The 16437-nt window shown below is 40.2% G+C and overlaps 1 protein-coding gene across 1 annotated transcript in view; it reads left to right on the top strand.

Annotated features, from left to right (window-relative positions):
* The window catches only part of LOC141017382 (guanine nucleotide exchange factor VAV3-like), a 52269-nt gene that overhangs the window by 22905 nt on the left and 12927 nt on the right, over window positions 1-16437 (top strand). The window contains exons 15-23 of the mRNA XM_073492080.1: window positions 1949-2058; window positions 4781-4882; window positions 5418-5509; window positions 6303-6325; window positions 7480-7504; window positions 10568-10698; window positions 14241-14306; window positions 14555-14589; window positions 14740-14856. Coding sequence (XP_073348181.1) covers window positions 1949-2058; window positions 4781-4882; window positions 5418-5509; window positions 6303-6325; window positions 7480-7504; window positions 10568-10698; window positions 14241-14306; window positions 14555-14589; window positions 14740-14856 — 701 coding nt within the window. The remainder of the gene's footprint in view (window positions 1-1948; window positions 2059-4780; window positions 4883-5417; window positions 5510-6302; window positions 6326-7479; window positions 7505-10567; window positions 10699-14240; window positions 14307-14554; window positions 14590-14739; window positions 14857-16437) is intronic.

Here is a 16437-nt window from a genome sequence, read left to right as displayed (position 1 = left end):
TTTTGGTGGTGTTTTCTAAATTTAGCAGTTGGAAGAGAAAGATCGAACGCTGTCTTCGGTTCCTCCGAGGCAGATTAGCAGACTCTTCCTCACTGTCATCACAGCTTAAGTCCTCTTTGGGCAGAACTCTGGTTAAACTCTGATTTCTGCTGCTCTCCTGACGTTGACAAAAAACAGCAGTCATCACACTCTGGTTAGTCTGTCACATGAAGACACATGAACTACAGCTAAGAGGGACTGATGACAGCATAAACGGTTGTACATCAGGAGGGAGGTGTCTGAGAAAGTCTGTTGTCAGTGTAGGAACTAAAAAAAAGTGGATGATTAGCATCTTTAGGGTTGGCTCGATGTAACTGGAGTGGCTAGGCAGAATTAAATTAGAATCAGGCTTCACGATATTTTTAATTGTTTTGAGATCGCCATAAATCAGGCTAGACAATTTAATTAGTGTGTCTTTGTCTGCGAGGACACAATAGGCAACATGCTAGACAATATGACAAAATGGCGGATGGCGATCAGGGAGATAATATCGACAAGTGAACTTCAAGCAAGGCAAACAACATGCTTAAAAGTTCTGAAATGCAGCTTTTTTTCATGCCAGAGCAAGCAAGTTAAAACAATTCATTCTTTTAGTAATATTCTTTGTCTAACTATTTTGTTTGTGTCTTCTAGTGTCTTGCAGTGTTTAAGATAACTGGAGTTTTTCTACGTTCTGTGATAGCTAGCTAACATTCGGTGAATATCACTGACTTAACAGAATAGCTTTTGCCTGTTTAGGAAATACTGCCATTTGATTTCTTGCAAAGAGTTAGAGGAGGAAATTAATCACTCTCATGTCAAATAAGAAGCTAACGGAAACAGGTAGCGTGGCTCTGTCCAGAAAAAAAAGGCCCTCTAAGAGCTCACTATTTATCATGTTAGATTGTTGTATGCTTAATCCATACATTACAAGTGTGAAGCCAATTCGGCAAGGTGCGGTCACTACCTGGCGTCTTGTTGCCACAGTTTTTAAAACAGTCATAATGCTAAGCTAAGCTACTGAATGTAGCTGCAAATGTACTGTACGGGTACAATATAAGAGTGGTACTGATTTTTCTCATCTTAGTTTCAATAATAATGCAAATAAATGTATCTCCCAAGTAGTAGTAAAGCATGTAGAACTATTCCTCTGAAATTAGGTACGGCATGGGGAATAAGCAAAATATTTATTACAATACCTAGCTTTCTATATCAATACAGTATTCCAGTACAAGATATATAATAAGCGTAACAATTTTCACAAATCTCACAATTTAGTCTGTATTTTGTCTGTCCACCTTCTGCTTTAAGGACAGCGTGCACTCGAGCTGGCATGGACTCCACAAGTTTGTGCAAAACCTGATGATTCATATTATCCCAGCATGATTCGACAGTGCTTTTGCTGATTGGAGTCTTGCGTTGTTTATTTAGCAAATTCCGTATCCGTGACAAAGCATCAAACTCATGGAGTCCATGATGGCTCGAGTGCATGCTGTCATTAAAGCAAAGGGGGGACATACTGTAGTAAATACGAAGATAATCAGAAACTTCTCTTAAACTTTTAACTCAAATTATGACGCTGATATTATTATTAATAAAAAAATTGTATTACATTCAAGACAAATGCAGACTTTTTGACCCCTACTGTATTCTATTTTTTTTAACAGCCTAACCATAAATAGCATTAAACTTGTTAGCCATCCTCGGGTAATTGAAATAGTGCACCTATTTAAGTATACATTAAGGATTATGAACTGTTTACATTTCAACCTACAAATACATCATAACATTCAGTGACAGATAATAATCAGAGTATGAATTATTGTGATGTTACTTTCCCTTCTATACACATAAATATGCCAAAAATACATATACATGGATTCATGAGAAAATACATGTTTGATTGCTGTCTTCCTTCTGACCTCCACAGTGGTGCTACGGCTTCTACGTGACTCACCAGCAGGGACACACAGGCTTTGAGCTCTTTCTTAAAACCAGGGAGCTGAAGAAGAAGTGGCTGGATCAGTTTGAAATGGCCATGTAAGTACACGTGAACGAGAAGCCTCCGCAGTCATGGCGGTTTGTAATCGACACAGAAGGCCAGTGTGGGCATCATAGGAAAAAAAGTAACTGTGCACTTGTATGTGCATGTGTGCACGGTGTTTGTTTGCCTTTTGTTTGCATGCATGTTATTCCAAGGCCGAGATAGGTGTTGACTCTTTCATGTGCACTGTTTGATCAGGCCTTGCTGTAATCAGCACACACTGCTGACAACAGAACGATAACACACACACCTACACCTACACCTACACCTACACACACACACACACACACACACACAAACACAAACATAAACTGCTCCAAAGAGCTGCAAAACTACAAAGAAGTCACTCTGCCTCTATGTTTCTTCAAATCAGTGCTTTATGGAGGTATATCTTTTGTATTATTTTGTAACAGTGGGAGGCTTTTCTCAGGCAGATATCCTGTCTGCATCCTTTGTTATGTTGATTCGGGAGAATACAGTGTTGTTTTGACATTACACTCTGATTGACTGAACAAATGCTTTTGTGTTTTGGGTGGATGTGTATGAAAACATCCCTGATATGCATGCTGACTACCTGCTATGGCCTTCCTGAACACATTTTCACTTCTCAGAGTCACTTGTGTTTATGTGTATATGCACCGTAGCAAAGCAATGCAGTGTGTGGGGATGTACATTAAACAATGGGCAATTTAAGTGCCTCTCCTTCCCTAACTTGAACTTAAAGAATAAGTTCACCCGAAACTGAAAATTCAGTTATTATCTGCTTCCCATTCTCCTAAACAACTGAAAAACAACAGACTTGTTTTAAGACGTAAATATACAACCAAAAAACCTATAAAATGGCTCCATACGGCTCCTCATCCAACTCTCTGTAAAACCCAAGATCCCAAATTGGTTTGAAAAGACATTATTTACACCCTCAACGTGCAGCCACAATTTAGATTCTTGTTGTGTTGTATCGTAGGCAACTGGACTTGTTCCAGTTTCTTGAAGACGTTTCACCTCTCATCCAAGAGGTGAAACGTCTCCAAGAAACTGAAACAAGTCCAGTTGAATCACCATGACCTGGATGACTGAGAACCTTCATCAACACGTCCACAATTTAGAGTAGAAATTTTTCACCCACTTCTTGGAGCTGTTTTCGCCAGGTGCAGTTGTTTGTGTCGGAAAACAGCTATGTGTGCCTCTGTGCATTGGGTAATGACACCAGAAGGGGCCCATTCAGAAAGTGAAAATTGTACCTGTAAAGAGGACGTGGGCTCCTGATGAAGGACTCACTTATGGGAGCACTCAGTTTAAGTGGCTTCTTTATGGTGTGTTCAACACAAAAAGGTATTTTTGTGCCAGTGGTGTCTGTTTGCGTTCCAGAAAGGCTGCTTATTTCTGCTATGCATGTTTCCCCTCTCATGTCTGAACACATGCAGCTTCAAAATCAGGCTGACTCAAGTGCTCTCCATAAATACGTACACATGCATTGGGGGTAATAACAGCTTTTCTTTCAGTCAGTTGAGGGAATGTTTTTGTCACAACAAAGTAGTTTCATTCAGCTAATAACAAAAGGATTAGGAGTGTTTCATGGCTTGAGTAAATTGAAAGAAAATTGTTGCCACTACTGAAACACACACAAATCCAATCACCACATGCTAACAGCACGGCTCTCTGGCAATGTTAGTCACTCAGTCAATACACCACTTGGTTCTAGACTGAAATATCTCAACTAAGTTCAAATGAGTTGCCATGAAATTCTGTACAGACATCCATGGTCGCTAGAGGATGGATCCTAATGACTTTGACGATGCCCTGACTTTTCTTACAGCACCATCAGCAGGTCAAAAAGATCTCAGTATCTACTAGATGGTCTAGCACATGAAACCAATTGACTTTGGTGATCCTCTGACATTTCTTTTGGTGCCAACATGAGGTTGACCTTTGTGGTTTCGGGTGAAAAGTCTGTATGACTTTTGGATAGATTGCTGTGATATTTTCTACAAACATTCAAGCATCCCCTCAGGGTGAGTTGCATTAATTTTCTTAGGTCAGAGCTCCTGCAGTCATCATTAGGTCAAAAGTTTGTTCAATACTTAAACTAATTGCTTTCCCATTAACCTCAGCTGTACTACTTGTTGAGTGCTGAGTGTGTGTGTTGAGTAAAAAGTCTGATATTCTGATATTAAATATGCTTAAATATCAAAAATAATAATACAAAATAACCCTTAAAGCACATACATGTATGCATATTGTATACAATGAGTTGAATGGTGGTGGAGTGGAATTACTCCACCACCAATTAGGTTAATTAGGTACAGCTTACAGAGTAGGGGTGGGAATCAGATACCGTACGATTCTGTGATAATCAAAACATTGCAAGACAATCACTGATATCATCGACACGATATCTGTCTAGCTGAAGAATTCAAAATTCCCCTAAAAAGGCAAAGTGCAGGAATTAAGTACTTATTCGCTGCATTGTGCTTTCAGTTTCACAGATTTTGACACTGAGATGAAACAATGTACAAAAAGTGTCTTAGCTCAGTGCAACTTGTCCATGTTCACGCGTGCCATCATTCCAATGTGCCGAATATTTACATAAAAATATCAATATTTGGTGCCAGCGTATCGATATTTTTAAGTTTCACAATATATTGCCATGTTGATATTTTGTCCACCCTATCACAGAGTTTTCACTGAAATATGTTTTGTTCTTATTTCCTCTCTCAGATCAAATATCCGACCCGAGCAAGCGAACCACAACTCTCACCAGTTCAAGATGCACACCTTCGAAAGGATAACTTCCTGTAGTTTTTGTCACCTCTTGCTCAGGTAATATTCAGAGTGAACAGACGCTTCTCTCTTTTGGATACAGATGCGCATCTGATGATGTCCCAGTAGAGTAAAAACACTTCTTCATGGGACTCAATCCTGCGTCTCAGACAGGGTGACAGGGAACTGTAACAACACACATTGTTCTAGGATGGCAAAGCATGTGTTATTGTGCTGATGGTGTTTTTCTGTTCTTATGAAAATACACTTTCAAATCTTTTTCATATTGAGTATAAAGGGAACACCGTGACATTTCACATTCTGTCCTGTTTTCAGTCAGTTTTCCTCAGACAGTTTAAGAAAAAGGACGTTTTTGGAATTTAGCCTCTCACTTAATTGTAATAAACAGGCACTGCAGACTGTTAGCTGTCTCATTTTTCAGCAGACGGCATCAGTTTCATGGTTTTGGGAAGCTGAAGGACATTTCTGGAGTCATTTTTCTTATCTTGAGACTGTGACAGAAGCCTGAAATTTCAAAATGTCAAGGTGTTTTTCTTAAACAGACGAATTATATCCTGTGTTTTATTATGTCCAGGGGCATCTTTAACCAGGGTTATCTCTGTATGAAATGTGGGCTGGGGGCTCACAAGGAGTGCCTGGGTCGACTGGCAGTCTGTGGGAGAACAGGTGAGATGGAGGCCTCCCAAACTGATTGTGTTTCACTTTTTAAACACTAATGGCATCATTTCCATGATATTTGCTGTGTATTATGATTCCCCTCAGAGAGTATTTCTTAATTTTTTGGTGACCTTTCCTCTAGCGCCACCATCAGGCCACGATTTCCACTTATACACACAAAATATCAAAATCTAAAAGGCAGATTGCTATGAAATTTACTGAGCGCATTCATGCTCCCTAGAGAAGGACCTCTTTACATTTGTGGCACTCCCTGAGCATTAGCACCACATACTGATGCCAGATTGCCACCCTTGTACATAAGATATCTAACAGATGGTATCCTATGAAATCTGTTGTAAATATTTATAGTATATGTTTACCTTTTGACCTCAGTTTCACACTTGCACAGATCTTTATTTCCCCCTCAAAGTAAAATCTAAATTCAAAACAGCAAATCGCACATGATATATTTTTCGGCTTTGTACATTTGTAGTAGTTGTTTAATTAAAAGCTAAACAATGCTGTATAGATATTTAGCAGTTGTTGCATCGTACTTCTATGTCAAGCTTAAGCTCTTTGTCACCAGTCTGGGGCTGCAGGTACATTACCCTCCCTGAATACACAGACTGCTAAAGGCAGCCCAGGCTGTTGACAAGCCATCTTGCAGAAGCGTTGTGGTCTTTATGCATTCTGAGGCGTGATGAGGGCCAGCAGAGGTTGACAGTTGAGGTTGTATGTCAGGAAGCCACCATGCGCTGATATTGTATTCCTCTCACTGTGTCTGTCTCTAACTCGACTGCAGATACTGCCAAGCCGAAGCCCAAGGTAAGACCTGCACTCTTTCTCTTCTTTGACTTAGACACCAAAGAGAACATAATTAGTGAAGCATAACATAGCAGATATCACAGAGCAGGCGTAGGTGCAGGTAACTATCGACAGGAGGAGTTTGTTACCCACATCAGTCAGGTCAACAATTGGTAATGCTGGTGAAGGGTTAGTTAACTGATGGGTTCGAAATTCCATCTCATTAATTTGTCACATCTGTAACGTTTACAGTTTACAATTCGTGATTATGTTAATTTAGCATTGTGAAACTATAATTAAATACTTAAGTAGTGAATATTCTTATTCCTGTTCCATACTTAAAAGGTAAAATGTGTAGGATTTAGTGGCATTTAGTGTTGCGGTCGCAGATTGCATGCAAAGGACAAACAACTCTTGTCTCACCCTCCTCTACGATGGCCGCTTTAAATGTGTAAGGCCCTCTCTAAAGCCAGTGTTTAGTTTGTACATTCTGGGCTTCCATAGAAACATGGAGGTGCAACATGGCAGACTCCATGGAAGAGGTTCCTACTTTCTTGTAGATATAAAAGGCTCATTCGAAGATAAAAAAACGAAACAATACAAAGGCTTAGTTGATTACACAATAATGAAAACAGAATAATTAATTATATTTTCCATTTCTGTCTCTAATTCCACCTCAATCCTGCTCACAGGACCTTTAAGGCTCCACGTAAACCACCTGTCATGTGGGTAGAAAATGATGAAAATGATAAATGCTTTTAATTTTGAAATGAGTCCTCATTCAAATTTTGCTTCTCGGGCATTCCTGTTAATGCAATTTGTGACAACAAATCAAAAAATACTAATTACCATTATGATGAAGTGGCTTGTGGAAAAAAACGATTCAAGATTTATGATTTTTTTCAAAGTGCTCAGAAACAGAGCGCCTAAATTGTAAGCTTGATGTGATCTTTCCTCTCAAAATGGTTAGATCACACATCTATAAACTGAGTATAAATCTGAGAGATTGTTGGATTACGAGTGTGACTCATTCTTCAGGTCAGGCTGATCCTGCACAAGGAGCAAGAATGACCCCTTCATTTATCCATCTCTTCCCCCCCTCCATAATTCTTTCTTTCTTCCTCATTTTCTTGCTTTTTTTCTCCGTTGTGCTCACGTTCTCTCTTCTTCCACAGGAAAGCACAACACCACCAGACCCAGGTCAGTATGGCTTGACCACTTCCCCACTTTAGTGAACCTGCCAAGGGCTTTACGTGGTACCTCTTAAGCCGCTTTCATCTCGGTTCTGTAACAAAACAGAAACACAGACAGGATGAAAAGGAGACGGTTAGTCAGGGGCCAGGGTGAGACCTGGAGGAGTTAGACGGTGGTTGAAAGCTAACGCTCAGATGTTATCATACACCGCCGCCCTCCTCCCCCCTGCTCATTTTTGATCAAATATTACTCGATTCGTGCTTTTTTTCAACAAAAACAAAACAAACCCCGAAGATGTTTTCTTCGAAATCCACTGACGTGAATCTCTCATGCGCACACAAAGGGTTCAAAGGAGGAAATGAACAACAACAGTTTCCTCATGACAAATATATTTGTGTAAAAATAACCAATGAATAACAGGATGCAGAAGGAATCCTTAACCAAAGCACAAAAAAGACCTTCTCGCACCGCATGCTGTGATGCCTAAACCCAAGACGGCATTGAGATGAATTGGAGTGGGTGGAATCATTATGAGGACGGCGGCAGGAGAAATGCTGGCAGAAAAGCACTTCCAGCAGTCTATACGCCTCAGCCTCAACCGCTGTGCTGTGCCTTTGTGATAAATCAATTTCCATAAGGGGCTTTATGAGAAAGACATCCGTGCTTATTGTTCTTATTAAAAACATGAATGTGAGATATTCCATTCATCTAAGGTCACCGTCAGCTAATAGTTTCCTCGGGCTGGTTTTCAGGGGAGCTGTGGCTGGAGGGGAGATGTGTCTGGATGTGTGAGTCTGGGGAGAGTAAGTGACTGTGTCTTTAAAGTTGGCAGGGGTGTTTAGTCTTAGCCTGAGCCGGATGCTTGTGGCTGTATTTGTCACGCTGAGGAAATATTGGAGCTGTATCTTACAGGAATAGAAGAGATGAATTTTCTGCGAGAGCAAATTGCTGCTTTTTAGGATGGTGCCATTCTGGCCATTTAGATCTCGTTTAGGAAGATTTTCAGGGCGTCCACACACGTACATGTAAGAGATCAATTGTGCTGGAAACCTTCGGATGGTGAAAGTAAGGGAAGGCAAGCAACATAAACAATTATTGAAACATAAAAGGAGTCTTTTTCACCTGCCTCTAGTGATGTCTTAATAGTTTTGGTTGTATGTACCTGGATCTTTTGACACAGCTGGATCTGAGAAATCTACTGCCAACCTAATACAATGGAGTTGTGATGGAGAATTGCGTTTGTTGTGCTCAACACACTTAAAGAACAACTTAACAGCAGCCAAAACTGTTAGTTTCGCCAACCGAACTTTTCACTTTGCTGCAGTGATATAGAAGTGTACTTCAGGGTGTGTCAGTACACCTGGATGCTGCTGTTGGCTGTGGTTACAGTGAAACAGAGCAAACTTCTGACCACACTGGTCCGTAACTAGGTTTCCAACCAAATGTAGTGCAATGTCTGTCATGCTATTATTAGTGTGAATTCGAGTTTCCTCATTGAGATAAACAGCTGGTGGTGTTAATTCTCAGGACTATTCCAGAGGAAGAAGGCACAACTAGATGTTATTAAATGTGCGTCAATCGCACTTCAAATAATGAAAAACTATGAAGACAACACAGTGGAAACACTGCCTTTATTTTTACCAGCTGTGACAGCGTCAGCAGGTAATGTTTTCACCTTGTGAGTGTGTGTGTCATTGTTGCAAAAAGTGGTCCTTGAGGCACCTATTATAGCAGGAACTTTTCCTTCTTTTTCTATTGAGTACTTTGCCATGTGTCTATATTTCTGTCGGTGGACAGATTTTGTCAGCTCGATGGTGTCAAAACCGTGAAATGTGCAATCACAAAGCTTTACAGTTGTGTAGTTGAGATAAAAACGAAAGCTGAGTTTGAAGATGGTTGTGGTCCCATGTAATGATGTAGTAACTGCTACTGAGTAGACATGGGTCAAAACATCTGTTTCCACTGGGTTATTATTGAGCTTATAGTGATATAGCTGTTGTAAATATTACTGTTGCTGCTCTGGTAACAAAATTGTTGGGCTATATTTAAAATATCTAGTTGTATTCCTCTTTTTTTTCTCCATATTTTATTTCTTTATTATTATTTTTGAAAGAAATTATTTTGTATATAACCGATATAAATATGGATAAAGAACTGAACAGATAAGGAGTATCAGCATCGGTAAAATCTCACTGATACCCATCCCTATTGACGGGTGTCGTGACTGGTATGATCTCATTACAAGATGGTCTCTTGTTGTTTTATGTATTAATTTGAGGAACAGTCTCCATATCGCTCTATACAAATCCATAGTTTTGGTCAAGTGCTATATTCATGCAAGAGGAGTCTTCAGTGGATGTTTACATTCTATCGATACAAAAACCTTTCCACTTCAGCCAAATATTTGCCATATTTTGAGAATTTTTTCTTTCATTTCCCTGTTTCATCATATTTGTATTTAGCACAAATTGAAAATGCACAGAAGCAGATCCATAGAAACCCACCCTGTTATGCTGTTTGTGGTGAAAGAGTTGCAACACACTTTCACAGAGAGAGGCCACTGAAACACTGCTTTTAACTTGAAGCAAATGAAATAACATGAAACACATCAAAATGCATCTGTGTGTGTAGTCTAGGTTACAGTCTGAGCTAATGAGAAAAAGGCGCCCCTTTAGACTTAAAAGCATTAGAATCACAGATGTAGCTCCCCTTTTACCTCCACCTCGGCTTCTCCTGCGTAAATATTCATGTTTGATTGATCAAATGTTTTAACATGTGGTGTAACTCGGCAAGTCTAGCAGAAAATATCTGAGCTTTCCATTTTAGTCACAGTCTGAGCAACTAGCACCCTGTGACTCTAGTGCCTTCTATGAATTCCTAGATCTCATCAGTACCCTCTTTCCTTTAACTGCTTTTCCTCTAACCCTTTTATATTCCATTTTCATACACAGTATTTTTAAATGAATCAACCTCCACAAGGTCTTACTGCTTTTGTAATGCTGTATGTTATCCTGTGGTTAAATGTCTGACAATTTGAGTCTAAATGTATTTGTATTCCCTGTCTGCTAGGTTTACCCAGGATGGTTGTGATCAGAGACTACAGTGGCATCCCCTGTCCCCAATGTGGGCCCCCACTAAGCATTCATGCGGGGGATGTCATTGAACTGATGTTTGCCGACCTGCACAGCTCCTGGTGGCAGGTGCGTGTCACTCAACTCATCCTCGTTTTATCTCAACATCTGTGACTCTATGAAAAAATAACATGTTACGGCTCAGCGGGTTGCCTCGGCGCACGCGATGTCTTTGCAGTGTCATTGGTTTGAATCCGCGCTGCATGTCATCTCCTAACTCTTTGCTGCTCGTCGTCCCACAATCTGACTGAATATAAAAGGGTCGACATCAACAATCTGTCTCAGTTTGGACATAATTGTTTGTATATCATCTATGACATTGCGGTTGTTTATGACATTCTTTGTCAGGTGAGCCATAAATATGACATTAAGATGAGGTCAGCGCTAATTAGAGAATAAAAAGGTCTGTTTGAGCTCCACAGAACCCCGGTTACATTACAAACGGGGGTATCTGTTCTTTCACTCCTCAGATTGAATCACAGCCTACATCAGATGATCTAACCAATTAGTGGCTTCAGTTGATTAATTGAGTGCCACAGTGAGACAATAAAACAGCAGACACTTCAGCCTCTGGAGGATGTTTTAATGGTGGTGCACAACCTCATGTACAGGCACATTTAGCAACCATCTCACGAGGTCAGCCAACGGTTGACAGCGTTTGACCTTATCTATTTTTGAAAGGATGGAGATTTATCTGGGGTCTTCCGGCGGCCTCCCTAGCTGTTTCTCACACTGCTTTACGGCGGCATTAAAGCCTCATCCTCCTTCTGGTGCCGCTCCAATCAGACTGCAGTCTTAGCCAACGGCACGGCTGGGAGTTGGCAGTTAGCCTGAATTTCTTTGCTCCGTGTTTCTCTCTGTTGTGACAGAGCACGAGGTGGAGGGCGAGGGCATGAGCGCCAGGAGACTTCTTGTAAGCCGATAGAACGGCATGCAGAATGTCACACTGCAGACCTGATGGCACTGCATTGTTTGCTACCATGGTAACCATGCATGCTGGGAGGTTGATAATTAAATGAATTAAATGATAATGCAGATTTGAGTGTACTTCCGCCCTTTGCACAATAGAATTGTAATAAGGCTCCTATCCTGTTGCCATGTTGTTCGCATTATGCGTTTAATCGGTGTACAGAAAAGGATTGACAAAATGCTGGTTTCTGAAGTTCCCTACAAAGGCAGAGAACTATAAAGTTAGGGCAGATGAAAACAAATGGAATGTGATGAGAATCTGCATTCTGCAATCTGATCTGCAGACAAAATAGTTTTTTTTTTTTCAGCTTTCTCCATTTTAACTAATGTGTTTTAGAAAATGTACTTCATTTTCTTTATTCACTGTCCAGAGTTCAGGTGAATGAATGTGTATCTGTCTGTTTACTTTCAATCAATACCTTGAACTAATCTTCAATTTAATACATTGAGATATGTGATTAAGAAGGCGCTTAACCACACCACATCACACAAACTCCCCCAGAGTCAAAAGCAGAGATGAGTAACTCAGTCTCTATTTTAGCAGCACTAGCTTAGCCTGGTTTTTCCCCTTTATGGTTGGATTTAGCCCCCAGCCTCTTTAGATTAGAGCTATGTGGAAAAACAAACTGAATGTAAGATGGTGTTTCATGAAAATTGAATATTTTTCATTAACAGATAACAGCTAGGGGGGAAAAAATGCAAATTTAGTTTTAGCTTTTGGGGCTAGCAGAGGCAAATTACTCTACAGCTTGATACAGCTTGCCTAGTTTAGTGATTCTCAACCTTTTTGAGTTGCGACCACCCAGAAAAAACGGGTTGGTGTTGGGTGAGTGTCCTTTGAGCAACTACTGGCAGTTAGAGAGACAGCAGCTATATGCATGGTTTAGCTGTGTCAACCAGTGACAGAGCAACTGTTCATCTGGAAACAACAATGACGGCTCCTCAAGAGGTTAAAGTACATGCTGCTTTAGCATGAGTTATATCAGAACTGGAGAGTATATTTCACTGAAAGAAGAGCAAAGATCAGAAAATATATTTTCACTCTTCTCTAGCTGGCTTCGGTAATAATTTAATGCACCAACTGGCTCCACTGCTGGTCGTGCTATAGTTGATTTGATTGATTGAAGTTAGTCCCCGATAGACGATAATAGACATGTGGTTCATCCAGTAACCTGCCAAGTACTTTTTGAATGTACCTCCCCTATTCTAAATATTTTAACAGAAATTATTAATTTCCTTATTGGACAACAGTGTTAATGAAAACTTTACAACCTTGAGTCCAAACACACATGTATTTAAATAAACACTGTCTTTTTTACAGTTTACATTTCTGCGAGGGCATTCATGCATATCAACAGTTGGTGGCAGCCATGAGCTTTAACATGCAGGATGCAGTAATAAAAGAAAAGAAGATTAAGAAGACTGCTATGTATTATAAACAATACGACTCTCAAAGCCCACAAATTAAGGCTTTGCAAGTGTTTTCTACAAGTTTATCAAGTCGTACGGTCACACACAATGCGTTTTGGTTAGAAAACACTGGATCTTCACACAACCGTGTTTGTTTACAATGAAAACTCCACAGGGTACCTTTAATCTTCAGTGTCCCCAGTGGCGCCAGAGGATGGAATTACAGAACATTGAGAATTCATATCCCCTGTTACCCAGGAGGCAATTATCCCCCATCCCACTGGCAGAACAATACAATCAATCACCGTAATTTCATTTGATCCTTTGGCTGCTGCCTGTTTATGCCAACAGAGTAATAAGTTTAATCTTTATCATACGCTTATCGAAGGCATAACAAATAGAGAGGGGCTCTCAAAAAACCTTTGATGAAATGTTATTACACAGAATGAATCATAGAGATGGGTAAAGATTCGCTTTCCAATCTAGTTACTGCCGGGGCTTGCACGGTCCCAAAAAGCATTTCATACTCTAATAAAGAGGAGTGAGTAGGAAAGCATAAACAGGGCAGGAAGCTGAATGAAGAGCTCCACATGCCCTCAACACTCACTGTCTTCTCAGATTGACTCAATGGACTCCAAATTGACCTCGAACTCAGAACTGGAAACTCAAATTTTTTTTGAGCTTCATGTTGATATACTGTAAATGCTTATTACCGTCTACGAGATCATGTAGATGATAGAGAAGTAAAGCAATGAAATATACCGGACATCTACGCAGTAGTAATTTGTTTAACCAATTTGTTTTATTTCTCTGGAGAAAATAGTGTTTCTACACTATGTTTGTTGAAGGAATTAATGGTTTTCATACAAAGCTTGTGTTTGCTTGAGGCGGGTTAGCTAAAATGCAATTGTTAGTCTTTAGTGCAAGCCAGAGAGCTCACGCTGTTTGGGTATTCAAAGACCAGAATAAGATCCATTATTTAGTGTTAAACGAGGCTCTTGTTTTGATGCAGTACAAATCTAACTGCCGGCAGAGTTTGAACCATAATTAACTTGGGCTGCAAATTAGATGCACTGCTTGTTGTGTGCTAATTGCTGAGGATTTATTGAAGCGAGTGTGGGAGGGGAAGAGAAAGGGGAAAGAGAGGAAGAGAGAAAAAGAGAGAGAGAGAGAGAGAGGTGTAGTAGCTCCCAGACATATATAATGCGATTAACAGCTGCTTGCCATTGCAGGGCAAAATTCTGGCGACAAGCAAGATTGGCTTCTTTCCAAGTGATGCTGTGAGGCCTTGCCCGTGTGTAAGTGTGCATATTTTTTCTACTCAATAAGACACATTTAGTGTGATTACAATGCATTCAGTGGATAATGGCTACTATTGATGTCTTAGCAAAGGAATGCAGCCCTTTTCAATTGCACTTTTTCGCTGTAGAAGACTGATTTAAGCCATTAGATGTGGCTTGAATATCACATTACAACAAATGACCTCCACCCCGTCTGTATCGACTCCATTAAGACACAAAATAACCAAAATTCTTTTATGTGCCAGGTTCCAAAACCTGTTGATTACTCGGCCCAGCTCTGGTAAGTGATGAAAGCAAATGGCTGTAGATTGCCAACAGCAACCACAAGTCATTCTTACTCCATTTTATTGAATGTATTGATTGTTCTCATCCTCATGTTCAGAATGATTGATTGCAGTGTAAGTGCAGTAGTTGTTCATGGGTGGTTCAGGTTTGCAGGGCCTATGGAGAGATACCAGGCTGAGGTGGAGCTCCTGGACCGAGAAAACAGCACCTATCTGATTCGACACCGCAGTAAAGAGTGCACCGAATACGCCATCAGTATCAAGTAAGTGATGTGACGTCTTGTTTTCCATTTATTCCCATAGTAAGCCTCCTGCAATTTTCACTTCACTCCAGTTTACCAGTCTTCTGGGCAAAAACACCTTACTGTGAGAGGCAAGTGGTAAAAATCATTCAAAATGCCCACATGCAAGTAACAGCTCTGTACAACAATGGTGCAGTATCTGAAAACAAACACTTCATCAAATGTTAAAATGGATGGGCCGCAGCAGAAGGAGATCACGCTGTGTTCCACTCATGTCAGTGAAAAACAAGAAGTTGTCGTGACTATATAATCATCGAGAGCAGCAACTGAAGGATGGGAGAAGTTTGACCAGTCTGATGAATCACAGTTGATATTGAAATGCAGATGGTGGGGGCAAAATTTATTTAAAGTTGTTTCACACAAATTGCAAAAATACATTTTTTTTCACTCACCTGCTAGTGGTGTAAAGCAAATTTGTTTTGTCCAGGTTTTGAGATATCTGTCTCAGAGCTTTCAGCCTCTAAAAAAAATGTACAAACAAAAGAATTGCCAAACCTGTTTTTTTTTTTTAGTAATTTTAATGGATTATCATGGCCATAATTGTTTGTCAAACTTTAGTTAGTACTGCTGTAGGTGTGTACTTTGAGCTAACAGTACCTCTGTTCTTTAGCTCAGGGCCATGTGCTTTGTGCTAACTGAGTTAGCTGCTAAACCACAGGCTCAGAGGCTGTGTACTGTGAGTGCAGCGCTTCGTTGTCATCGCCACCCGTATCCAACTACCTCATGTCTCACTCACACCTAACGTAATCATGAAGAACATGAACATCAACATAGCTTTTGTTAGTACTCAGCGCTGTCAGGTTAGTATGTTAGTAGTTGGAAATTTTGGCTGCACCTTCTCTTACATTCTAATAGCTTTAGCAGTATATCTGCACCAAGCCTAGGAAGACTCCAGTCAAAATGAATCCAGTCACGTGCAAAATACATGCACGGGCAGAGTGCAAGCAGGCGGGCAAGTACTTTGGTAGACAGACAGGTAAAACTGTTCAAATTATGTCATACGGGCTGAATTAAATGATTCAGTGGGCTAAGTAGAGGCCTGCGATATTTGTCAGAGCATTTGATTTATTGATTTCTGTCGAGGTTTTGAGAGATTTTATACAAATGTAACAAAAAATGTTTCTAAAAAATAATTTCCAGTTAGGCCTACAATTTAACCTGGATAATTATCAGACCTCTCTCTGAACTGTTTCAGTACAGTATAGAAGAATAAGTCCCAGTGACAACTGCTGACAGTGTGGTATGTTTCTGTTACTGGAAAGAGATGGACGGCTTCTGTTGACGCCACAAATTTTCAGTGCTCTCGACATCAAACATGGAAGTCTGACTCAATTATACTGAGATACAGGTAGAACAGATAAGTATACTTTAACATCCGCAAAGAAAACCCAGGCTCACTGCATGGTTTGACAAGTGAGAGAAAGAATGTTTTTCTTGTTTGAGTTGCCCTTCCTGTGTCAATGGCACAGGCTTCGTATGAACCTTACATCATACCCCGACATTGTTGCCGTTAATTTCAGTTTACTCTGATGGTCAGAGCCC

Source organism: Pagrus major, chromosome 21 (assembly GCF_040436345.1).
Source record: "Pagrus major chromosome 21, Pma_NU_1.0".
NCBI classification, from domain to species: Eukaryota; Metazoa; Chordata; class Actinopteri; order Spariformes; family Sparidae; genus Pagrus; species Pagrus major.
The sequence above is the reverse complement of the archived record's forward strand: the minus strand, read 5'-3'. Positions and strand labels throughout refer to the sequence as shown.